A 25,714-nucleotide genomic window follows, 5' to 3' on the forward strand; every position below is an offset into this window, starting at 1 on the left:
GTGCGCCAACCCCTACCCCCCCCCCCCCCTCCCCCCCCCCCCCCTCGCCAATGAGTGGTCCCGACTATGTACAAAGTCGCTCCATAGGGAAATCTGGAGATTCTGTCCCAAGGGCTACCATTATTAAAGGCTTAGGGGGGGGGTGATACAACCACAACAGAGGGCACTCCCCGAAGACTTGCTTGCACTGGGGACAAAGAATCCTCTGGGACAGATCTCCGGACACACCGCTTCGATCCGTTCTCCAATTTGAAGCCCCTTACGGAACGAGCACGTTTACTGGCGTAGCCGGCCTAGGCAGAGGTACCGAAGTCAAAAGCGAGATCGATCGGATGACACAAGTCTAATGTGGGGCGACTAGGCTGCCAGTCTAAGTCTATACCTTTTGAAACACATGAGGGCGCTCCATTTAACGTGCCCTGAAAAATCATGCATGTCATGTGAGATCAAGATAATGGGTGAGCGGCTGTTTACTTCTCCTCTATTCTATGGTTTACCTTTATTTAGTAAAAACAAAACTATTTCGTCAGTGATGACATCTTGTTTCAAGTCGTAGTTTTTCCCAAAGTGGACGACAGTACAATGTCATTGATTTATCCAAGGCGTGATACGGCGGTTGAGTAAAAAGTAACGTTGCGAATGCGAGTTCATTGCATGCACTTGGTGACTTGCAGCAGTTTTGAGTTTGTACACGCTATTCAATTGACTAGCCTAAATTTACCAAGACTAAGAGCACATGGGCTAACATGTGACTGTCATCTTCCTCCATGGTCAGAACATTCTACCTCCATGGTCAGACCACCAACTTGGAGCGGGGGCTGGTCATCTCGCCACCTACATGTAGCAAGCTCGCCACCAACAAAGTCGCCCCCTAACCGGCTCGCCCCAAGTTGTTACAAAGTCGCCCCCTGACAATGTCGCCCCCAGCCAATGTCGCCCCCTAGCAAAGTCGCCCCCAGAAAATAGTTAAGGGTGAGGGTTAGGGTGAGGGTAAGACCTTCCACAAGCACATTACATTACTTAATACAGAATTTTTTCTGAAAATGTTTTAACTATATGTTTTTACCATAATTGTTGTAGCCTTAATTATTTTCCGAACAACATCTGGGGGCGACTTTGCTAGGGGGCGACATTGGCTGGGGGCGACATTGTCAGGGGGGACTTTGCTAGCTAGGGGGCAACATTGTTTGGGGCGACATTGCCAGGGGGCGACTTTGTTTCAACCCGGGGCGAGCCAGGTAGGGGGCGACTTTGTTGGTAGCCAGCATTCCTTGGAGCTCCTTGAGTTCTAACTTCAGCTCGGTCTGGTGGTTGCTGGTTGCTGGACGTCTGTATATTTTTGCACCAACGTTCTGGGTATTTACTATCATATGTTATCGACCCTCATATGTTTTCGGTCCCCAACTTTGATTCCCGTTTACCGCGAGATTGTGCAAGCTGCACCGGTGACAGAAGCTATGCAGTTTACTCACGGTCTGTATTTTCATCAGTCTTAATCATGCTGAGAAAAAAGTTTCCTGTCGTTGGTTATGCTCAAACATTTATAAAATGATTGATTTTTGGTACTAATCACTAGTGCATTATTATGCCAACATTCAAATGAGACAATTTCAACACACCATGAAGTGTAAGTGTTATTGTTAGAAAATTGGATAGATGATTTGAAAAAAAAAAATATTTAGTTTTTGAAAGTGAACAATTTTCCTGTTATCCTACTGAAAACACATGACACCAGAATAATTAATAGTAAATACCCAGAACGTCGGTGCAAAAATATACCGACGTCAAGTATAACTATTTAGTATTATGAACTTCATTACAATGCAGACAACAAGTAATTTTGTTTAGGCCTAAGTATATCTAAATTAAATTTCACTTTAATTTTAAATTATTTGTAGCCCAACTTGTTTGACCTTTGTATTATATTATTTTTTTTTATATTGCACAACAATACCCAGTGCAGTTGATTTTCGCAGTGGGATTCTGTGAAGGGACAGGGAAACTTGGGTGATGTACTCCTTAATTGATACAAAATTACATCCACTTGAATTGAGCTTGTTGAATCATTTTTATTTCTAAATGACAGAGTATAAAAAATGATCTGTAGATTTGTTTATTTTTTACGGTTTCATCTCTACCTGATTGTTCCCTTGCCTATTTGGGGTTGTCCTCCCATATCTTAAAAACTTACAGTTCATCTTCTCTTTGCAGGTATCTACGGGTCACAGTAGTTGCTTTGAATGGTCGGCCTGGTTTCATTATCAGGGGATAAAAAGCAACGAAACCCCTAACTGATGATCAAGAAACCGTCTTCAAATCAAAAAGCCACTAATCATCGCTGCCGATCACTCTCTCAAGATGAATAACCCAGAATCAGATGAGAATTATTCCATACAGTACACGGAAGAAGATCAGCTCCTTAACAAAACAGGATCCAATGGGGTCAAAGTAGAAGTCATTGACCCCGTGGGCGACCCCTTCACTTCGTACGAGCATTCCGGTAAGTTCACAAACTTACTTCAAAAACATTTTCTTGTGTCAGTAATGTTAACACTTATGTTACGCACAAGTTTAAAATAATCAACATCATGTACACAAAACAGATAGACTGTGTGATGCATTTTTGCACATCAGAATGTGTGTGTGAGATACAATGCTTTTACTAATTTAAGATACAAGGTTTTCGCACTGACAACGATTAAAAAAAAAAAAAAATTGAACTATAGTTGATGATTGTGAGAATTCAAATCAAGAGAATTAATAAACAGCAGCCACTCTTGAAAGACTCTGACCAGGTCAAATGTGAGGTCATTATAAAACAGACGTGTCATTTTTCAGGGGACACTTTTCGTTTCATATAATGTTCGCAATATTTTGGATATGCTACTGAGAATTGGTCTAGTTTGCGACACCTGAAATATTTCTTTCTCTTTCTCGTATTTAAAGGCATAGAACACAAGGTGTACAGCAGACGTTGGTATATCCTGGCAGTATTTGCTTCGCTTGGCTGTCTTCAATGTATAACCTGGAATTCCTGGGGACCCATAGCAGACACAAGTAAGTACATATGGAGGATCAGGGTGGCTCAGTGGGTTCTTTCAATGCCATCTACCTTTCGTGACCCTGGTTCGAATCCCACCTCAGACCGGAGCCTTGTATAATGTGGATTGGGTTTTCAGTCCCTACCTGAGTGCATGTTTTTTTTTCGCCATAGGGGTTTTCCTTCCACGTCTAAAAACCGAGCATTTCACTCACTTTATTTAATAATTGATTAATTATTTAAATATTTATTGTACATTTGGCGTGGTTTTGATCAAATAAATAATAATAATAAGAAACATAAATAAGGTCAATTCATAGTGTAGTTGTCTAAAAAAGAGCACATGTTGAACAGGCCATGAACTTCACTCTTGAAAGGGCACAGCCATTTTCCTATGGTGGTAGGAGGTACTTCTGTTCAGAAGTATAATTAAGTTTGTATTAGAACCTTGCAAAGCGCATTGGAGCAAAAGCACAGGGCACCATGGCAATGGCAGTGGGTGCAGTTGATTATTTTGAGGCCTGCAAACAATCTGGAATAGAAAGTGGAAGAGCAGAATTTCTAAAGCTTGTTTATTTTAACTTTTAGGCAAGTTGGTTTTAAATTGGACTGATGGAGACATTGCCCTCCTAACCAACTGGGGTCCGATAACCTACATTGCGACTGGACTGTTCTTCTCCTGGCTCCTGGATGTTAAAGGTAACAAGATTCTTTAAGACCCCCCCCCTCTTGACAGTATTGGTAATTCCTCAAAATTATTGTTGCCATACCAAATTACTTGGTAACAAGCACGCAGAGCTGTTGAAGTAGAAAACATTGTGAGAAACTACTAACGTAGTTTTTGAGTTAATTTCTTACTCAGAATATTTATCCAAATACTTCAGTCCTGAAGTCTTGTATTAGTGTGCTTTATTTGTTAACGCTTCATGATTATTATAAGTTACTGGTAGGCGAAGCTTTTTAAGTGTTGGTCTTTTGTCTTTGACAGGTTTAAAACCCTCCGTAGTTGCGGCATCATTTATCATGCTGACTGGCCTTGGGGTACGATGCTTGCCAGTAGGCATTGAAAACGTCAAATGGTAAGATGGAGAGAAACCAGGAACAAACTGTGTGGGTCAAAAATATAGCCTTTATGTTTCGAGCCGACTCTCAAGCTTCTCTAAAGTTACCCACCTTTTAGAATGTTCCCATGTTCTCCATGTGCCTACCAGGAGTAGGTGGCTAAGTGCCGCTGGCGAAAGTTGATTTGGGTCAATAGGCCAAATGGGTTAAGTGTTGCCCTCACCTTGAAGTGGCAGTCAATGGCCTTGTGATGTAAGGCAATCTCTTGAATAAAAATAAATACAAATATTAAACATTTTCACTTTTGATCGTTGCATGGTGGCATTGTGAGTAACAAACATTGATTAATTGCTTACCATTTGATCAGGTATTTCAATCTTATCAGAGTCCAAATCGTTGTGTTGAGTTACCGAAGAGTTGTGAATTCAGTGTAGTCTCTCGCCAAAGAAACAAGGAGTTTAGAATTAATCCAGTCTTGTTTCTTACCCCCCATCAGGACGATGAACATTGGTCAGATCTTCATTGGAATTGCTGCACCGGTTTTAAATGCTGCTCCAACAATACTTTCAGCTGTATGGTTTCCTCCCCACCAACGTACAACGGCCACCGCAATATCAACAGCATTAAACTCCATGGGCTTTGCCATCTCATTTCTAGTTGGGCCTCTAATTGTGACTGATGTTGAGACTACCAATGGTACAAGGTGAGACATCTCGATGTTCCTAATTCCCTGATGTTCCTTCTCCCACCCAATTTCCTGTCCATCTCTCATCTATTCTTCACATGTTCATTGTTGTTTCCCAAACAATATGTCAGTCATCTTCATTCAGGACCAGTGCTTTATTGGCTATTTAGCCTGTAAGCCTACAGGTGGTTCTGTCAAACATGGTTATTTTGTTCCTGTAGCTCAACTTATTTTGCAAGTTCTGTTTTTGAGAAATTGCCAAATAAATATTAACAACAACATTGCATGTCTTTTCTCTCTTTGTCCCTATTACTTCAGCATCAATGCAACAGATGAGAGTTTCCTTTTGTATGACTCCAACGAACCTTTGGACCCGGTTGTCAGGACACACCACTATCATCAGATAATGCTCCTGATGTACATAGGTAGTTCATCTCTTAGTCAGAAACATCCATCTGACCATTATGTGTAAAGTGTTTTAGTTATTTTCCGTTCCAAAACAGTTCCAAAGGGAAACAGAATGAGGAGGTATGACTCGTTAAGAGGGATACAAAGTGTGATGACCTAGACAGTGATGATTGATATATTCACCCATTACAAGAGGGATTTCTACTTCATTCTCTTCCTATTATTTGAAAAAATAAAAAACTATTCACAAAGCAAAGTATAATTCTAGTTGCACTTAAAAACACTTAGTGTAATTTTTCTGTTGTTTTTTTTCTTGCAGAGTGCGGAGTTGGTGCTCTCTTAGCCTTGTGTACCGTTTTGTACTTTCCTTCCAAACCTCCAACGCCTCCTAGTGCGTCTGCCGCTACTAAAAGAGAAAATTTCAAAAAGGGAGCCCTACACTTAGTCAAGTAAGTCACCTTTATATTAAACCAGAACACCCTAAGCTCTTAAAATCCACTGGAAGGTTTTGCTGTGAGTTTGATGGATTTGGTCCAGTACTCGAACCACTTGCTCCGGGGACATAATACCAGTCATATCATACATGTAGTCCAAACATTTAACATTAAGTCGCCATAGACTAGAGTATTTTCATGGATTTGGAACTTCATGTAGAAATCTGAGGCATTAAGATACCACTGGGCATGTCCAGTCTTGAATTCACTGGCCCAAAACTCAACTCACTGGCCTTTAGCCAGCGGTCCAGTGTTAGTTTTGAACCCTAATTACTACTAGCATATGACGCCATTTGAGTGGGGTACTCGCCGAGAGGTCAAAGGATGTTATTCATTGGCCAATCCTGTGCGCTGCATGCACAACTTTGCGCGTTTCCATTTTTTCATCATCGATTTACTTTGAAGATTGCAGCTTGATGGTGTCAATACAAAAGGTCCATGGATGATCCAAGGAACTTTGTCTAACATTGGTGTCCTCTTTTCTCCCCAGAAATGTCCAGTTTTGGATTATTGGATTGGCGTACAGCATCGGACTTGGTGTATATAGTGCCTGGGTGACGCAGCTAGATACCATCTTCCAGAATGCAGATGGGGTTGGCCAAGTAAGTTATCAACAATCTTGTGGTCAGGTTGGTGTAACGCTATCTTTTTATAGGGCCTCGGTTGGAGTTCGGATTTTAGTTCCTACTGTTTCCTATTTGATTTCTCAGATATATTTGGAGGATTAATGATTAAAAGTTTCTTCCATGATAACACTTGACGCTTTTTCCCAATACTTCACACTATAATCAAAAACCTCTGAAGTTTTGTTAATATTTGTGTCGGGAAACTCACAGGCAGTTACACCCTAAAACCACACATTTTCACGCCTGATGAACTTTTATCAGATACAGGCATGCAACTCTTCCGCAGTTCCGTGGAATTCCGCGTTTTTTTAATATTTATTCTTTTAAGCCTTGTATATGCCTGGCAACAACAATGTACATCTACAATAATGTAAAATAAGCCTAGTACATGCTAACAATGCACCTTAGAGCATAATAAACCTCAACATTTTCTAGGGTACCATTGTGGGTATCATGTCCTGTGGCGTTTCGGCTGCCTCGCTCCGCACTTGCATTGTGCCTTTGTAAATTGTCCTCCTTTTTTTTCAACGGGCAGTTACATGCCTGCTGATAAGAAAGATCTTGTTGAAAACAGCTCATTCCAAAACCGGTGAGTGCTGCCCCAAGTTTTCATAGGCAGGTCTGCTTTTAATTGATGATTCATGTAATGGTATTTAACAAAGGGGTTAATAAACATGCTCTGTATTTACCTTTAACTGAAGAAAATTTGGTATTTTTGCCGATTGCAGGATACAGTTGGCTGGATTGGATTCTACACAAACGTTGCCGCAACGATTGCTAGCCTGATCATTGCAAGGTACATGTAATTACATTGTATACTATGCAATAAACCACACACTGTGACATTTGACCTACCTTAAAAGTGGCTGCATGAATAATCATGTGCTCCATGGACAATCACTGGTACACACGGGTTACATTTACTTTTGGCTGAACTGTAGGCCATAATGGGGTCAAAGGTGAACATTTGGTGCTGAAATTTTGGTCAGGAAAAACAGGCCAGAGACTAGCACCTTTAATGTTGCTTGAGTTTGTAGGTGTTATTATTTTTACATTGGTATTAAATCAGTTTGTTTTATACTTAATGGTGTCAGTTTTTAAACCAATGAAAGTGTGTTATCATCTTATGAATATGTATGAAGTTATGGTAATAAATTTAAACTGCCACTATGCCTTCATTGATGATTCAGTGTTTGTCTTTTTCATTGATTTGTAGGTTGTTTTGCATTTATTGATTCCACTAGCCAGTCGGCATACATTAATTGCGATGAATATGCGTGAAGTTATGACCTATTGTTTTTATGTACATGTAGATTTTTAGATTATTTTGCATTTATTGTAGCTGTTGTTTCCGTTGACCAGTCAGAGAACATTATTTGTTTATGAATATGCATAAAGTTATAATCCCTCGTTTTCATGTACATTTGTAGATTGTTTTGCATTTATTGTAGCTGTTGATTCCGTTGACCAGTCAGAGAACATTATTTGTTAATGAATATCCCTTGTTTTCATGTAGATTTGTAGATTTTTTTGTATTTATTGTAACTATTCCGTTGACCAGTCAGGGAGCATTACTTGTTTATGAATATGCATGAAGTTATATGATTAATTGTTTTCATTTGGTTTGGAGATTGTTTTGCATTTATTCTAACTTTATTATTCCATTGACCAGTCAGAGAATTTTTTTTTTCAATGAATGTGCATTAAGTTATCTCTAGATAACAACAATAATCTAATAGTCTGTTCTTTTTAATCTTTTACCACCAAGTTTTTTTAATAACACCACATCTCTTCAAAAGACACTTTTTGCTTCAGTGTTAGGCCTATATATGAATTATTAGTGCTTTAAATTTGTTTATGTATGTTTAGGGCATTTATACACATATTTATTGATAATTGTTGTTATTGTTTTCATTTTCCTTGTTTATCTAGACTTGTGGATTGTTTCCAAGGTTACATGAAAAAGATTCTCCTTATACTGACGGTTCTTGCCACAGCGTCTTGTCTATGGTGCTTTTTATTATCGCTGAAAATAATTACATTCAAAATTGGTGAGTTCCCATCCCTGAATCTTAACACATCAATTAATACTTTAATCTGACCCTCGATTGATCAAGATTTGTTTCCTGATTTCAAGATTTCTTGTCTTAGATAATCGTTCACTTTAAAAAATATCTAGAAAAGTGTGCTCCTTCCATCAAAGACTTAGCTGTGTATTTTGAGAGATGTGACATACATGTAGATAGACCTGTTTTCTTTGGTCATGTGGTTGCTGAACGCCATTTCAGTACAAATGCAGCACAACCCAATGGGCAGATCACACATGCCTTTTTATTTTTTTCAACGTGGTTTTTGGTTTAATTTTATTTTTAATCTGAATGTAATCTTTTATCTAATCTTATCCAGTTGTTGCAACTCTCTCAATGCACAGTTTTGTCAAGGGATGAAACACTGCCATCTGCTGTCCCAACCTGTAGTTTAATTTTGTTTTTGTTTTTGATGACACAAACAGACTAATATTTAAGCTTCATTTCGATCTATAATCTTATGTGCCTGCATCATGATCATGGCTCAATTTCATGGCTCTGTTGACCAAATGTAAGCAGGGAATGTTGTGCTTACTACAAGCGAATTTCACAGGTTAGTGGGGAATTTTGGCTGGTGTGCATGCGTTCTCCAGGCTACTAGGCAATCTATGCTTATCACAGCTAGTGCAGAAATTTGTTGGTAAGCAGAGCCATGAAATTAGGTTCAGGTCCAGATACCGGTGCTAAATAAGTATCCATTATTGTTTATGCTGCAAGAACCAATATTATCACTCAATTGTTCTTTGTTTAGAGTTCCTGTATATTTCCTGCATATCATTCGGGTTCTTCCTACCGGGTTGTACCCCGATCTATTTTGAGCTCACCGTTGAGGGCGTATACCCCATTGCTGAGGGGGTGACAACAATGGCGTTGACTTTGTTGAACAACACCACCGCTCTACTCTTTCTTCTACCTCCACTTATTCCTGGTCTGGGTGAGTAATTACTTAAAACATTGACGGTCTGCATGTCGCTAGATACATGAATTACCCACTAAAAGTAGACATGGGTTTGCCTATGACAAACTTGGGTTGGTATTCAACGGTTAGGGAATGAGCAGATTTCAACACAAGATTTCTTATCTCTTTTCTTGAATGCACTGGCTGGGGCAAATTTTGATAATGTTGATCACATTTTGTGTAACTAAAGGGTCCATGTACTTTTTGTCATGTTTGTAGGACAAAAAACACAATGCCTACAGATGTACACTAAACTTACACAGTTTGAAGAAAACATTAGTAGAAAGCTCCCCTGAAAATATTACTTGCTGAGGTGCTGTAGTTTTTGAGAAAAGAGTAAAACAATGTCATGAAAATAATTTTCATCTCAGTCATGTCAGTGATCATGAGACGAAAATTATGTTAGCATGTAAAAACGCAAATCTTTGGACATTATGTTTTGTGTTACAAAAAGTACCCAAATCCTTTCAGTGAATGTTCCAGTGTTTTTTTATATTTTTTTTATTTATAATAATATTTATGGGTGTTTCAATGCTGGGTCCCATTGAGAATCAGTGTAGCTACAACCTTGGTGTTGAATGAAAATGACTGGAAAAGAACTGACACAAAAATTCGTTTTTAAAATAATGTAATTTTTTTTTTTTTTTTTTTACCAGGTGTCGACTGGATGAGTTGGGCAGTGCTTTCATCGACAGCTGTGGGAATACCATTATTATTAATCTATCGAGACAGTTATAATCGTTTGAATCAAGATGTACTGGAGCAATCCAGCAGCGTCAACGTCAGTGAAAAAGACATTTGAGTTGATGTCATAAACCGTGTTTTCTTTGGACAATGAAAATTGTGGTAAGTTTTTACAATGCTTAATTTACAGATCTGCTTACTGTAAGTAAAAAAAATCAAGACAGCTAAAAAAAATTAATTAAGAGAAGCAAATCTCAAGCAAGGAAGTTTTGCTTGTGTAAATTGCCCAGTTCTTAATTGAATTAACTGATTACATTATTTATTGAGCAATCTACTGCCATCAGTATTAAGTCTTAGGGTACTGTTGGCTTTGTTGTTAAAAAATAAATAAAGCAATATTTTATTTATCAATGTGTGTTGAGAAGGAAACATAATTTATATTGTGGGATAAGTGTTGGGCTGAATTGTTCTGAAAGCCACGGTTGTTTAAATCGTGGCTAACATTTATTGGGCTAACCATAATTCAATTCGATCAAATTCTAAATGCACAATTTATAATTTTGTATATTTTTCGTCATAATATGTCAATTTGGGGAGAAACTTTTTCTTCAGGTACACAATTGTAAAATATTATAAAAGGTTCTTTGCAACTCTTTTTAGTGTGTTTAAAATTATTTAAAGCCATTAGACCCTTTCGGTTCAGAAAAAAAAAAAAGTTCACAGATTTACAAATAACTTACAGGGTTTACAGAAGGCAATGGTGAAAGACTTCTCTTGAAATATTATTCCATGAAATGCTTTACTTTTTGAGAAATCAGCAAAACAATATAAATTCTCGTTAACGAGAATTACGGATTTATTTTAAACACATGTCATGACACGGCGAAACGCGCGGAAACAAGGGTGGGTTTTTCCGTTGTTATCTCCCGACTCCGATGACCGATTGAGCCTAAATTTTCACAGGTTTGTTATTTGATATAGAAGTTGTGGTACACAAAGTGTGGGCCTTGGACAACACTGTTTACCGAAAGGGTCCAATGGCTTTAAACAAATAAATTATTTATATTTTATTATAATTCTTTTTACATATGGATTACAGAGTTGGCTACCATCGAAAGATTGTTACATGAATTGTTGTCATTCTTAACTGGCATTCTTTCAATATACAATGCCAATTTTTGTATTACTTCTTTCACAATTACATTTATATGTCGGGAATATTTTTTTAATTGGGTATTTAGTACTTGAATTTATATTACTTTTAACTTTACTTGGAATTATTTCACAATTAAAGTATTCATAAATTCATTGCAGTAAATGTGTGGTAGAAACTACTACACTCTAAATGTTGCAAAAGGAAGTAAAGTTTAACTGAAGGTGACAAGGATAGTTGAGTTTCATAATGTAGAGCTGCAAACTCTCCCTGAATCTGCGCAAAGTTCACAGAAAATGAACAACGAATCATTATCATTATAATAAAAGGAACACTTGCCTTGGATCGGTCGAGTTGGTCTATAAAAATCGTTTGTTATATGGTTAAAAAGATGCAAATGCGATGCGAAATTTGATGACACAATAATCGTAAAAGGCTGTTTTTTCCTATTGTGACGCAAGAAACTTTGGTTTGAACAATCATTCGCAGGAAGTATGATCTGGGCTTCAAAGAACCTTTATAGAATGGTATTTTTATATCAATTATGTGACAACACAAACGCAGTTTTATTATGAATACTTCAATGCTAAGTAACACTGTGTTTGTTTTGATAGACCCCAAAATATTAAGTTTCAACCCCAAAAGTTTTGCAGTACATAAACAATATTTATGAATTTAATTTAAAATAAATTTTATTTTTCATACATGTATAAGCACTATTGATAAATATTTTAAACAGCACTTTCTTATTATTAAACTTATGACAAATGCTAAGTGGGTGTACTTGTTGGCTGTAGTTTGTTAGCGACTATTCAATCTTGTGCATGGAGTTGTCTGGAGTTGTCTTTCCTTCACCTCTAGTCCTCGGTTTAAACCCCGCCGGGGCATTCTGTGGATTGGGTTTCTAGTCCCTATCTGGGGCCAATTTCATGTAAACATATACAAAATTTGATTGTTGCTGGTATTCTATTTCTGTTTAGTAACACTTTTCTGTGCTTGGCATTTTGACATGCTTTATCATGTTTATTGATTTTGAGCCGAGACTGCATGGTTTTTCCCAGGAATAATTGTCATGTTTTCCTCCCACATCTAGAACTGAAAACTTCCTTTCTTGTCTTTTGTCCATGGATCTTGGCTACAGTGATTAGGTTAATCTTTCTGAGAGTCCTTGGCTTCACAACAGTTTGTTTCTTTGTTTCTTTGCCCTTGCATTGATGTGTATTAAGCACTGTATTACCAGTAGCTTCCCAAGTCCTGTGCAAACAATCCACAGGCATATCGCACAGATGGATTGGAACCCATCCCCCCTTTACCATGCAAGGAGTAGTAGACCCCCGAGCTAGCCTGTTGGTAGTGGTATTTTGTGTCCTTTGTTTCAGAAACGAGTTAATAGATGAACTTCTGCTATGAACTTCAGAAACAGCCGAGTGTTCAGATTGAATCTTGACCTGTTTTTCGACAATGACTCTCATGTACAATTGTGTTTTGTACTCCGAGATGATTTTCTGTTATTACAACCGATGTTGCCTCAGGTTTGGAGCTGTATGCTCTCAAAACATGTCATCACTCTTGTTTCTCTATTAAGCAAAACATTTAATTGCTCCCCTTACCTAGGAGTAGATGGGTTCTTGTAAAGCAACAGCGTGAATTGTGACTTGTGTCTAAGAACTATTTGTAAGACACTTGATAATTGCTTCTCTTCATCCAAGAGTAACTGCTGTAAAAAAAAAAACCTGATGTGTGCAACAAATGCTTGTTATAACTTGTGACACAAACCCTGTTGATCACCACTTGTTAGTAAAATACCTGACACATTTAACCCTGATGTGCATGCATCCATTACATGTTGTGCTACCTTTGTCCTTGAGCAAGACACTTGCTTCCTTACACCCAAGAGTAAATGGGTACCTGTAAAGACCCTCTGTGCGCAACCAGTGCGAGTTATGAGGCACTTCTTCTTTGATGAGCAACACTTTGTAGCCGTAATTACTTCTCTTCACCAAGGAGTAAACAAATTAACCAGTACATGTTGTGACATGTGTGTCCTTGTGAGCAAGATGCCTATCTATAATTGCTTCTCTTCACCCAGGAGTAAATGGGTATCAATGTTAGGATGTTTAACCCATGCTAGACGCTATAATTGCTTCTCTTCACCTAGGAGTAAAAGGGTACCATGTTAGGATGTTTAACCCATGCTAGACGCTATAATTGCTTCTCTTCACCCAGGAGTACAAGGGCACCATGTTAGGATGTTTGACCCATGCTAGACGCTATAATTGCTTCTCTTCACCCAGGAGTACAAGGGTACCATGTTAGGATGTTTAACCCATACTAGACGCTATAATTGCTTCTCTTCAACTAGGAGTAAATGGAAACCCATGTTAGGAGATTTAACCCACCCATGTGCATGTAACCAATGCGAGGCATGACACTCGTGCTCTTGAGCAAGACACTCAACTATAATTGCTTCTCTTCACCTAGGAGTAAATCGGTACCCATTTCCCATGTTCAGATATTTAACCCATGCTACACACTTATTGCTTCTCTTCACCTAGGAGTAAATGGTACCCTCCATGTGCAACCAATGCGACTTGTGACCCTTATTTGTTTCTCCGTCAAAGCAAGACACTTTGTAACTATAGCTGCTTCTCTTCACCAAGTAGTACATGTAAATGGGTACATATGAGGCAAATAGATAGTGATTGTGATTAAGCTTGATACGGTGTTGTATCAACACCATAGCCAATATACTCACGGTGTGTTCATGCACCATAGCGTCAATATTTGCAGATACCAGTGCTATAAATGTATGTTAATAATACTAAAAGCTAAAACAATAATGTGAAAAAAAAAAAACCACAGCAGAAAAGTATCTTCAATTGGCAGTTGTCATAAATTTAATATGCTTCCAATTTCCAGAAACATTGACAAAGTGTCGTACAATTTAAAGTTATAATCATGACTATATAAGTATCAAAAGTATAATTTATTCACTTATTGAATTTGAAAATATTGTAACTACATTGCATAACCTCTCGAGCTACTTTTCAGCTTCTAATAGAACTTTATCATGCATGCTTCCATCTTGATCATGTTCCTCGTATTGAATAACAATAATGAATGCTAATAATCACTTCGCAATTAGGAACCAGACTATTTTGATCTTCCAGCCTCGGTTTGGTAACATTGATATCAATGCCGGTGGGCGCCTGCACCGTAAAGTTCTAAAGGTGACAACTTCTACACTGTTAATTTATAACACATTGAAGTATTGGTAAACACTGTGTTGATGTTGTCACAAACATACTGGAGAGAATAAATTTAAATCCTGAGTTTTGGCAGTGGATAAATCACACACATTTCAGCAGGGCATTTATCAAAATAAACCAATAATTATCAATACATAAGGTCCCGTCGAAGCAGGCAGTTTCTATAAGGCAACTTTGGTAGAACAACTGAACACTTTCCAGCAACTTACTTATCCCTTTAACAACCATGTAGACGTAAAACGTGTTTTAAAGTTATAACATTTAAAAAAACAAATCATACCCAGCTGTTTTAACCTAATTTCTGAATATGGAATGTAAACGCATCATGTAAATAATTGATGCTAATTTTCAGAACAGTAATATAAAACAAAGAGACAGTACACATAATATAATGAGAAAAGAAAATATGACACCTCTAAAATAATGATCCCATTGTGGAAGTCAACCAAATTATGAAAAACCTCAAACATTACTTTCTTTTTAAATAATCCACCTCTCAGAATTTACGAATGTGATTTAAATAAAAGATTTGTTAATACTGGTATAATTGCAAACAGGTTTTCCTTACCAACTTCAACAAAAAAAACTTCACTTTAACACCCAACTCATTCACTTTCAATAACAAATGAGCGCTCCGTGAATCAACATTAAACAATCAAAAGGAGTAATTGAGTTTCACCGTCAAAATAAGATCATCCAATTTCATTAGGCAGCAAGACTCATTCAATTTTATAAAAGCCAGCGTAATGTGTGCACAAAAATAAATTAAAATGCAGGTTCATGAAATTTAAAGAATTTTGCTGAAATTGGTCGAGAAAAATCTTTATTAAATACCCTTTTTACATTTCTAATTATAATGTTTTGAAAACAGAACATTTCAATAAATTTCGAAACAAGTAATATAAAAGGTCTTGTATTGAAAAACTATCAGTTGAAAGAGAATACAAACACTAATGGTCTTTAGGATGTAGAAGTTAACAATAGGACAATTAATTAACAATTGGATTCTGTGGTTCATGTTGGGATTAAATAGCATCATTTAATAACATCTCATGATATTAATAGAGCCAACTTTAATTATTTTACTTTTTGGAGTCAAAGTTTGTCCAAAGTAACCATAGGATTGTGGGTGAGTTTGGACAGCCAATTTGAATACCCAGTTTTTTATTCCAATCAACACACCTTACGGAGTACAAAGCAACACTCTTACTCGGGTTACATTGCATTGGAATTAATAGTTTACAGTCGGCACACCAACCGTCCCTAACAATAATTCATTGCTAACCTGTTAAAGCATACTTCAAAGCACCAATTGTTTGCTTACAATAACCCGAGTTGTGAAACTGAGCCAATAACGTTACCTCACACGGAAATCAACAATGGACGTGGTTTATAACGCCAACTCAAATGGGTTTATCAGTGACGACGACAGTGTGGGATTGTTCCAGTATATCTTGATTCATACGATTGTAGCTCTCGCGATAAATGATTAATAATGGTATGCCCGCACCAGTCGCTATTAGGACAGCCCAGCTCATCCATTCAATACCTGGTGGGGAAAAAACAAACAAATTAAGTTGATTAATTTGTTTTTTTTTACCCATACACCGATGTGTGTTAGCACTGTATACTCAGTACTTTCCCCAGTCCTGTGAAAAAATATCATAGGCATGTTACTCGGGTGGGATTCGAACCCACGACCCTCACTCGACAATTAATATTCTTCATCCCCTATGCAAATTTAACAACTCTTATTAAATTAAGCCATCTCCGGGATCTACCTCGGGAGGTCGGCTATGATGATGATGATGATTAAATTAAGTTTACTCATAAAGTTTGGAAGGTATTGCAATTCTGGCCGGACAGCCTGACTCATTGTGGATGATATAATGCCTACATCCTGTCAGACTGTGAGCGGGGTAACCCTGTTTCAACCCAGGAGTAGGTGGCAACATGCCCCTGGTGACAGTAGATTAGGGTCGAAGAATAAAAAGACTCTGGTAGGCTTGAAACATCATTTTCTTGCAATTATTCCATAGATCCTTTTGGATGGTAAGCAGTTTGCAACAGCTGATTCTATTTCCTCATTTTTAAAACAAGACGCAATTTGCGATTCCTTTTTATTTTTTCAAACATTTTCATCAGAAAAGAATGTTGAAAATTGACAAAATCGGTTATGGGCAATACTTATACAGAAATGCATGAGGGTAGCCCTATGACATTGGGTACGGTGGCACCAGCCTACAACATGATCAGGCTGTTTATTCTGACCAAGACCGGCCAGGATGGCACAAACGAATTTCTCACATTGCAAAAACCCATGGTCCCAACGTCTCTAGTCAAGTTAGGCATGAGAAAGTATAAATGGCAATTTGGTCACAAGAGATAACAAGAAATGATCCATGTCTGGGAAACACTCACCTAGGTCAGGGATCAGCAGAATCAAAAGGAAGATTAGCGCGGTGACTCGATTCAACAAAGTCAATGCCATCGTTGTCACCCCCTCAGCAATGGGGTATACGCCCTCAACGGTGAGCTCATAATAGATCGGGGTACAACCCGGTAGGAAGAACCCGAATGATATGCAGGAAATGTACAGGAACTCTGAACAAAGAACAATTGATGAGTGAGACATTGGTTCTAAACAATAATGGAAGTTTATTTTGCACTGGTTATCTGTCACATTTGACGCATGAACATTATTACCCCCGGTTACTTGGCCGTTTATTTCATTCTTTAAACCATCTCAGCCTCCTGGGAAGTACACAGCCTGTGCTGCCAAGTATGTAGCACAACCAACCATAATTTAATCACAAGAAACATCACTGCCCCAAGAAGAAACCCACTGAACGTTGATGTAATGTTTCTAGAAGTTAGCAATCTCTTTAAAAAAAAATAGAGGAAACTATAGGTTTGGACACAACAGGCCATCCCTTGATGGTACGTTCATTCTCTTCAAGATAGTTCGAAGGTGAAAGTTGATCTAAGACAGGAAACCTTGAAACGGGGAAACAAATCCTGATCAACCAGGGTCAGATTGAAATGGGGGGAACTCACCGATACGGAATGGAACGATCTTAAGACATAATAAAAAGCACCATAGACAAGACGCTGTGGCAAGAACCGTCAGTATAAGGAGAATCTTTTTCATGTAACCTTGAAAACAATCTACAAGTCTAGATAAACAAGGAAAATAAAAACAACAAAAACAAAATATCAATGAATGTATTAATGCCCTTTGTGACAAGTACATACTAAGAAGAACTTTTGGGCTTTCATGAGTGTTAAGACATGTAAATTTTCCATTTTTATCGTTTTAATGGACATTAAATTAAATTAAATTTAAACAAAATTGAATTTAAAGCATTAATTTGTATGACTGTTAATCATATATGATTTAAAAGTTAGCCTAGTTAGGATATAATTTAGTATTAAGTTTGGTTTAACATCATGTACCTAAGTCCCTCTTACGAGATGTGGTGGTTCTGAAAAGAACAGGTGGTGTAACAAGTTGTTTGAGTTTCTAAAAACACTAATTACCTTGCAAACATCAGACAAGCAAGCATTGCGGCTACGTTTGTGTAGAATCCAATCCAGCCACAAGTATCCTGCAGTCGACAAAAATAATGAACTTTCACCTAAACAGGACTTGAAACATTTGCAATCATAAAATTAACACCTGCAAAAAATCCACTATAAAACAATCTTTATTTATAAGTTTGTAAAATAATTGGTGTGAAAGCTGACAGCATATCTAAATGGAAGCAAGTCAATAAGATTGTTGGAAACTTACCTGACCGACTCCGTCTGCATTCTCAAAGATCGTATCAAGCTGTGTCACCCAGGCACCATAAACACCCGTTCCAATGCTGTAAGCCAATCCAAGAATCCAAAACTGGACATTCCTGATGAAAAACACAAAGATTTCACCCACTTTTTAGACAGATATCTTAGTTGACTTCTTGTTTTTGTGTCATTTGCAGTGAAGGCCTTGTTCTACTAGTTCTTGTGAAACAGAATTGCATGTCTGAGACTTTTGGATTTCTGACTCCCATGCCTAGCTTTTCAACACTTTTCTGTCCGTGGATTTGTATTGAAACCCCTGACTCTGTGGATGGTTTGGCCTGGCACTGCCCAATACTCAGTCCATGTGCACTCAACACAAAAATGTTTGGACTGTGATAACATTGGTTATCTATCAAACTCCTCCAGTCCATGGGTACTCAACATCAAAAGTTTGGACTATTTGTGGTATGCCTTGACCTCATGCTTAGAGTGGGTGGCTACGGGAGACTGGACTAAATCTATCAAACTCACAGCAAAACCTTCAAGTGGATTTTGAGACTTTGGGGTGCTTTGGTTTAATATAAAGGCAGTTTTCAGAGCGACTTACTTGACTAAGAGCAGGGCTCCGTCCTTAAAATTTTCTCTTCTAGTAGCGGCAGACGCACTTGGAGGCGTTGGAGGTTTGGAAGGAAAGTACAAAACGGTACACAAGGCTAAGAGAGCACCAACTCCGCACTCTGCAAGAAAAAAAATACAAAGAAAAGATACACTAAGTGTTTTTTAGTACAACTAGAATAGTGTGTTGTTTGTCATATTTGTTAAACAAGTGTTCTTTTCAATCATTAGGAAGCGAATGAAATAGAAATCCCTCTTGTAATGGGTGAATATATCAATCATCACTGTCTAGGTCATCACACTTTGTATCCCTTTTAATGTGTCATACCACCTCATTCTGTTCACCTTTGGAACTGTTCTGGATCGGAAAATAACTAAAACACTTTACGCATAATGGTCAGATGGATGTTTCTGACTAAGAGATGAATTACCTATATACATCAGGAGCATTATCTGATGATAGTGGTGTGTCCTGACAACCGGGTCCAATGGTTCATTGGAGTCATACAAAAGGAAACTCCCATCTGTTGCATTGATGCTGAAGTAATAGGAACAAAGAGAGAAAAGACATGCAATGTTATTATATGTATTGTAAATAGTTATAGATTTTTACAATATGGCAAGGGATATTGGAACTGAAAGCCTTCGGGCAATTTTTGGGGGTTAAAACTTTTTTAATACCCGGCTTTTGTCCCTTGCTTTTGTTTTGTTTATGTTTGCATTTTGCATGTGTTTTTATGCTGAATGGAAAATAATAATATATTGCAGCAGTTTGCCTTACAGCAGCAGCCAAAATTCATTCTGCTTGCTAGAACAAGGTTACCAGCCAAAGTAACACATCAAATAAACAGTCTTTGACTGGTTTCCCTGCTCATTCATGCCAAGCAGAAACTTACTAAGCAATAAGTTTTCTGCTTAACGAATACCAGCCCAGTTTATTGAGCCTGAGTTATCTCACCTTGTACCATTGGTAGTCTCTACACCATTCACAATAAGAGGCCCAACTAGAAATGAGATGGCAAAGCCCATGGATACTGATGCTGTTGATATTGCGGTGGCCGTTGTACGCTGGTGAGGAGGAAACCAAACAGCTGAAAGTATCGTTGGAGCAGCAGATAACAACGGCCCAGAAAGGTTGATAAAAATCTGTCCAATGTTTACCGACCTGAAAGGGGTAAGGAATAAGACTGGATTAATCCTAAACTCCTAGACCCTCTACGAATCCATGGCATCAGCTTTGGATTAGGCTTCAGGCTTCGTTCTCTTGTCTGAAGCCCTGCTGAGCACGTACACAAAGCACTAGCAATTGTAAAAACAACCGCAGGGCGAAGCTAGCCTGAGCCACATCTGTAGCCAAAGCCGTGGTTTAAAAAAGGGCCCTAGTGTCTTTGGCTAGAAACACTACTAAATCCATAACTCTATGGTCATTAATTATAAACAATGTTTAGACTCTGATCAATTAGGGTTATAAAACACTCTGCAGTAACTCAATACAAATATATTTGTTACTGTGATACGGGTTTTGTATACATAGTTCTAAGAAAGGCGTTTTATTACATAACATTTCTGGTAATCCCACCTGGGTAACATGCAGAGCTCAGGAAAGTACAGTGCTAACACACATCGATGTATGGGTAAAACCAAAACTTATAAGTCTGCTAATGAGATCGTATTTGTGAATTTCCAATTTGATCGTTAGAGAAATTTTTTCCTTTTTACCGCCACAACGACATTGTACTTCTTCTCTCCAGATTGGTTTCTTACCATTTGATGTAATCGATGCCTACCGGCAGGCATCGTACCCCAAGCCCAATCAGCATGATAAATGATGCTGCAACAACGGAGGGTTTTAAACCTGTCAAAGACAAAAGACTAAAAATAGGAAGCTTTGCCTACCAAACTTATAATATTCATAAAGCTTTAAAATTATAGTGCATTAACCCTTCCACTGTCTGACCATTCACATATCACTCACTGTGGTTTGGAATAACAGATAAACTATGCCAGCCTGCAATATGGTATGATTGCATCTACACTGTACACAGTCAACCCTCCTACTGCCTGACCATTCAATATTGTCCACTGTAATTTAGAAGCCTAAGGATGTATGCCAGCCGGTAATATGATATCATAAGATGAATACATTTACACAGTACACGATCAATCCACGTATTGTCTGACCATTCAACAATAATCCACACACAAGTACACAATCAACCCTCCTACTGTCTGATCATCTGTGGGTAGATTTAAACACGCTTATATAAGAGCTCTCCTCTCCCAGTAGTTGACATAGTTTTGCCTTCTCACTCTCATTTTTCTTTTGCTTTGTTGTCAGCAAACGCTTTTTTATTATTATTTGATTTCTTATTATTACAACTCATTGTTACTGTTCGTTTTTTTTTTGTTATTATTGGTGATATTATTATTGTGCAATTAGTTTTCTAATCATTGCTGCTTCATCGTGTCTGTCTTTGTTCTAATTGTCTGTCCGTTCGTTCTTGTCCCCGTTTATTGTCTGTCCCCACGCATCCCCAAGCATCCCTACATAAGCCTCGGCTTCCAGATGATGCCTCCGTACTCTATTTATTTATTTTTTCTTACCCTCATTAAATAGCTTTATTTATTGGTTATTCCTTTAAAAACATTGTTTATACTTTGTTTTCGTGAAGTATGGAAATAAATATAAGTTTGAATGAATGAATGAATTTAATATCATCCAATGTCACACAGTAGACATCCAACCCTCCCACTGTCTGACCAGTAAGTTCTGTGTACAATCATGCCACCATATACCTGTGCAGTAAATGGTTTCAAATGGCTGGTCAACTTTCAGGAAGAATGGGTATGGGCTGGAAAATGAATAAAAGGTCAAAGGGTTTACACATAGCATTTAAGACAACAATAATAGTTTACAAGACATTCAAAGGATATTAGCAATGCTGGTTATGAATCTTGTTACCTTTAACGTCCAGGACCCAAGAGAAAAACAGTCCAGTCGTAACGTAGGTTATTGGACCCCAGTTAGTCAGAAGAGCAATGTCTCCAGTTGTCCAATTTAAAACCAACTTGCCTGAAAGTTAAAATAAACAAGCTTTAGCAAAATCTGCTTTTCCAGATCTTTTTGCATAATTTTTGAAAGATTTAAGACCCCCAAAAAGTACTGCTAAAAATACTAAATATTTTCCAATCTTTGGCATTAATCTTTTGCTTAATACTAGAAACAGCTTGTCAGCTTAAGCAGTGTCATAAAACGGTCAGTTTCAATTTCATACTCGAGGTTATCAAAGGTCCATAAGTGTAAAATGTGTATATTATTGCAAAAAAAAGTAAATATTTTAATAAGAAACTGAATGTTTCTTTTTGCAAACAATTACTTCATTTTGATCAATAACCTCCATTTACCACAAGCTCAAAAATGTGTAACTTGATGGAATCCATATAAACTGCACCAACGACTTAAAAGACCTGAGCCGATGAACTTGTTTATGTCTACCATGTCTACACTACATCCTCTGAATGTACTTACTTGTGTCTGCTATGGGTCCCCAAGAATTCCATGCTATACATTGGAGAGCATTCAGCGAAGCAAACACTGCCAAGATATACCAACGTCTGCTGTACACCTTGTATTCTGTGCCTTCTTTAACTTGGATTGAAAAACAGAAAGAAACCAAGCTTATTTAGACCGACACTAACCGACCATGGTTTTACAAAAGGTGGTAAGAAATAGTTGTTGCAAACAACTGTGATGCAAATGCAGAAATTGTTATGGCCTCACATTATGAACCAAGCAGAGTCTACCAAGTGGTCTATTGGTAAGACATCTGATCTAGAATGGCAACGGTTGTGGGTTTGAATCCCATCCCGAATCAGGAAATACTGAATATTCAGTGCACACACCTCAGTGTATTGGTAAACCAAATAAATGTTATCCCTGATGCAAACTGAACATCTTGTGACAAAATATAAGGCCATTTGGTTTTTTTCTTCTTAAATAAAATGATCCAAATAAACACACGAGTGAATTCTAAACTGCTTCATTTTATGAAACATTAGATATAGGCCTATAGGCAACTATATGGGAGCAACTGATTTATTTTGTCAGCTGCTTCTGATTTTTGTTTTAGTAGTAAGTTTTTGAGTACTTCTGTTTGGAATTATATTCTTGTACAAAGTTTATAAAAATTACCGGCATGTTTCATAGAAGGAATGTAGGGTTCGCCCACAAAGTCAATGACCCCTGCATTGACCCCATTGGATTCCGTTGAATCAAGGAGCTGATCTTCATCTGTGTACTGTATGGAATAATTCTCATCTGGTTCTGGGTTATTCATCTAGAGAGTGAGAGAGTGATCGGCAGCGATGATTAATGGCTATTTGAAGACGGTTTCCTGGCCATCGGTTGGAGGTTTTGTTGCTTTTTATCCCCAATGAAACCAGGCAGGAAAGCAACTAGCACTGAGATCCGCAGACACCTCGAAAAGAAGAAGAAATGTCAGTTTATAAGAAGACGGGAGGACGACCCCAAATAGGGAACAATCACGTAGAGATTGAAAACATCATTCACTTGCAAGAGTGACTGTAACTATGTCATTATGTAATGTATTTTTTAAGTTTTTTAAGCGAGTGAATAGTGGAGATAAGAAAAAAACCATAGGAAGGAAGTTCGAATCGAAATATTTGACTTTATCCTCTTCTAATTATGATGATGTTTATCCCAGAGAGTCAGATCGGAAAGTGACATAGCCATACACAGTCATGCACAGACATGACAGTCAAAACGCCTAGAGTCGTAGACTAGCACACATACGTATCGTAGGAGGTCCTGTTTTCGAGGTGTCCCTAATATCGTGGCAAATCTTTTACCTCTCTGTGCGTGATGTAAACAGTCCCTAGATAAAAATTGTGTGGTTTTATTTACCAAGCAAAGAGTCTCCTCTTCTTTGACTAAAACTTAGAAACACGTAAGGCTCCACTGGTCATTTGCACTTGTAAATGCAAAAAGTTTGGTATTTTAGGCATTTCTACAAGGTACAAAAATATGTCATAATGTTGAGGCCATATAAAAATATTTGCCCACCGAAAAAGTTTCATCAAACACTATTTCAATTCACAATTCACGATGATCAAAATCATGTGACTGAATGTTTTGCTGAGCATTCTTGAAAAAAAAATACCGAGGCTTGAAGAAGCCATGTGCCTTATATCATTTTCTAATATTTTTGGAGATTTTTATTTTGTAACCCTCGTATCAATGCTATTATTTATATTAAAATTTAAACATCAGCTTGTTGATTCAATTATCACTGTTTGTTTATACGCTTAATTATAAATATTGAGAAAAAAAATAGAAAAAAAAAATAAATAGAAATCAGATTCAGATTTTGAAGCCAGTAATTATTCACACTTTTTTATATATAAATATGTTCTTTGTTTTTTTTTCCAAGTTACCATGGTAATTTAAAAAATTTAATAAAAAAATATTTTAAATAAAATGAAGGCAACTACTCTCTATACAGTCATACACAGAGTCTCAAAGAACACTTGTAGTCACTGCAGATGTTTCTTCCATGTATGGCTTCACCGGGAAACCATACTTTCTCGTTTGCCGTGAAAACAGGAAAAACTCAAAACAAATGGGGCTAGTTGAAGTCATCCAAGATCGGTGTGTGGTGTGAACATTTCAATGTCCATCATGTTTTAATACATGTTTGCATACTTCGTATTAACAAATGAAGATAATTAGGGCATCGGTTGATATATGGCATCATTATTTTTTTCCCAATTCAAAGAAAAAGGCATAATAGCGTGATAACTGGTGAGCAGAGGATAAATATTGCAGTGGTGTCAACATACCAACCTTGGTGATGTCGCTGGTTTACATCTACAGTGTTGTTGTTGGTCTGCAGTGAAACTTTCAGTGAAAGTGAAAGTTACCGAATCCTGACCTGAAATAAATCTCAACGGGATGTCACTAACGAAAAGTATCACCGCATAACACGTACAATCAATGGTTTCCCAATCAACAACACCCATACACTCTACGAACCAACACTGCGACTTTGACCTTGGGTCAGTCCGGCATGGTCCGGTCCGGTGTCATGACAAAAACTGTCCGCTGGCAATAAGTGTCCGCTGAGCATGCGCAGTAGACCCCGGACACTATTTGGCACGGATTACGTGACAAATAGTGTCCGCTCAACAAATAGTGTCCGGGCGCCGTGCTGATTATTTATAATCAAATACAACCTAGAAAGCGTTCAAGTAAATATAAGCCAAGTAAAAACAATAGACGAACAGAACACTTACTCTCAATCAAAAGTATGTCAAGATTAGTATTTTACTCAATGGTAAGCAGTGCAGGTTTAAAGGAACACGTTGCCTTGGATCGGACGAGTTGGTCTATTCTCTCTGTCCTTACTCTATGGTCTATTAAAAGCGTTTAAAACCGTTTGTTATGAAATGCATATGGTTAGAAAGATGTTTTAAAAGTAGAATATAATGATCCACACAAGTATCACTCGAAATTGCACGGTTTTCCTTTTACGTCGCGAACTATCACGGTCGGCCATTTATGGGAGTCAAAATTTTGACTCTCATAAATGGCCGACCGGGTTAGTCGATAGAGTAAAAAGAAAACCACGCAATTTCGAGGCATATTTGTGTAGATCATTGTATTCTACTTTTACAATATCTTTCTAACCATATACATTTTACAACAAACGGTTACAGAACGATTTTCAAAGACCAACTCGACCGATCCAAGGCAACGTGTTCCTTTAACAAGTGCGGATTGTGCTAAATGTTACGAATTATTTATAATAAAATACAACCAAGATGCATG

The 25,714-nt window shown here is 37.6% G+C and overlaps 2 protein-coding genes across 9 annotated transcripts; one reads left to right on the forward strand and one right to left on the reverse strand.

Annotated features, from left to right (window-relative positions):
- The first annotated feature begins 51 nt into the window (after positions 1-51).
- LOC139937200 (solute carrier family 49 member 4 homolog) lies at positions 52-11,949 on the forward strand. Of its 5 annotated transcripts, none has more exons than XM_071932271.1 (13): positions 52-627; positions 2,212-2,500; positions 2,947-3,057; positions 3,629-3,739; positions 4,029-4,119; positions 4,599-4,805; positions 5,106-5,212; positions 5,515-5,644; positions 6,180-6,291; positions 7,044-7,111; positions 8,248-8,366; positions 9,154-9,336; positions 10,017-11,949. In XM_071932271.1, the coding sequence occupies exons 2-13, from the start codon at positions 2,359-2,361 to the stop codon at positions 10,160-10,162; spliced, it is 1,527 nt and encodes a 508-aa protein (XP_071788372.1). In that variant the 5' UTR covers positions 52-627; positions 2,212-2,358; the 3' UTR covers positions 10,163-11,949. The 5 variants fall into 5 exon arrangements, with proteins under 5 accessions (XP_071788372.1, XP_071788374.1, XP_071788373.1 ...); XM_071932273.1 differs by having other exon boundaries at positions 52-458; XM_071932272.1 differs by lacking the exon at positions 52-627 and adding an exon at positions 1,219-1,356.
- Positions 11,950-14,110: 2,161 nt separating this feature from the next.
- On the reverse strand, positions 14,111-25,150 carry LOC139937202 (solute carrier family 49 member 4 homolog). 4 transcript variants are annotated; one of them, XM_071932275.1, is made up of 13 exons: positions 24,727-25,150; positions 23,060-23,204; positions 22,397-22,516; positions 21,830-21,940; positions 20,632-20,722; positions 19,826-20,032; positions 19,299-19,405; positions 18,860-18,989; positions 18,260-18,371; positions 18,007-18,074; positions 17,524-17,642; positions 16,888-17,070; positions 14,111-16,015 (listed from the first exon to the last, which is right to left on the reverse strand). In XM_071932275.1, the coding sequence occupies exons 1-13, from the start codon at positions 24,904-24,906 to the stop codon at positions 15,870-15,872; spliced, it is 1,719 nt and encodes a 572-aa protein (XP_071788376.1). In that variant the 5' UTR covers positions 24,907-25,150; the 3' UTR covers positions 14,111-15,869. The 4 variants fall into 4 exon arrangements, with proteins under 4 accessions (XP_071788376.1, XP_071788377.1, XP_071788378.1 ...); XM_071932276.1 differs by having other exon boundaries at positions 23,060-23,345; positions 24,731-24,869; XM_071932277.1 differs by having other exon boundaries at positions 23,060-23,345; positions 24,727-24,859.
- Between the last annotated feature and the right edge of the window lie 564 nt (positions 25,151-25,714).

Source organism: Asterias amurensis, chromosome 5, assembly GCF_032118995.1.
Source record: "Asterias amurensis chromosome 5, ASM3211899v1".
Classification (NCBI taxonomy): Eukaryota; Metazoa; Echinodermata; class Asteroidea; order Forcipulatida; family Asteriidae; genus Asterias; species Asterias amurensis.

Excerpts from the sequence above, each read along its gene's own strand:
- LOC139937202 (XM_071932275.1), bottom strand. The coding sequence starts at position 24,906 with ATGGGTGTTGTTGATTGGGAAACCATTGATTGTACGTGTTATGCGGTG. Across the intron at positions 17,643-18,006 it reads GCTTGTCTGATGTTTGCAAG|ACTTGTAGATTGTTTTCAAG; the intron begins GTAATTAGTGTT and ends TTGTTTATCTAG. Across the intron at positions 17,071-17,523 it reads GATCGTTCCATTCCGTATCG|AGTTCCTGTACATTTCCTGC; the intron begins GTGAGTTCCCCC and ends TTCTTTGTTCAG.
- LOC139937200 (XM_071932271.1), top strand. The coding sequence starts at position 2,359 with ATGAATAACCCAGAATCAGATGAGAATTATTCCATACAGTACACGGAA. Across the intron at positions 4,806-5,105 it reads GAGACTACCAATGGTACAAG|CATCAATGCAACAGATGAGA; the intron begins GTGAGACATCTC and ends CTATTACTTCAG. Across the intron at positions 7,112-8,247 it reads GCTAGCCTGATCATTGCAAG|ACTTGTGGATTGTTTCCAAG; the intron begins GTACATGTAATT and ends TTGTTTATCTAG.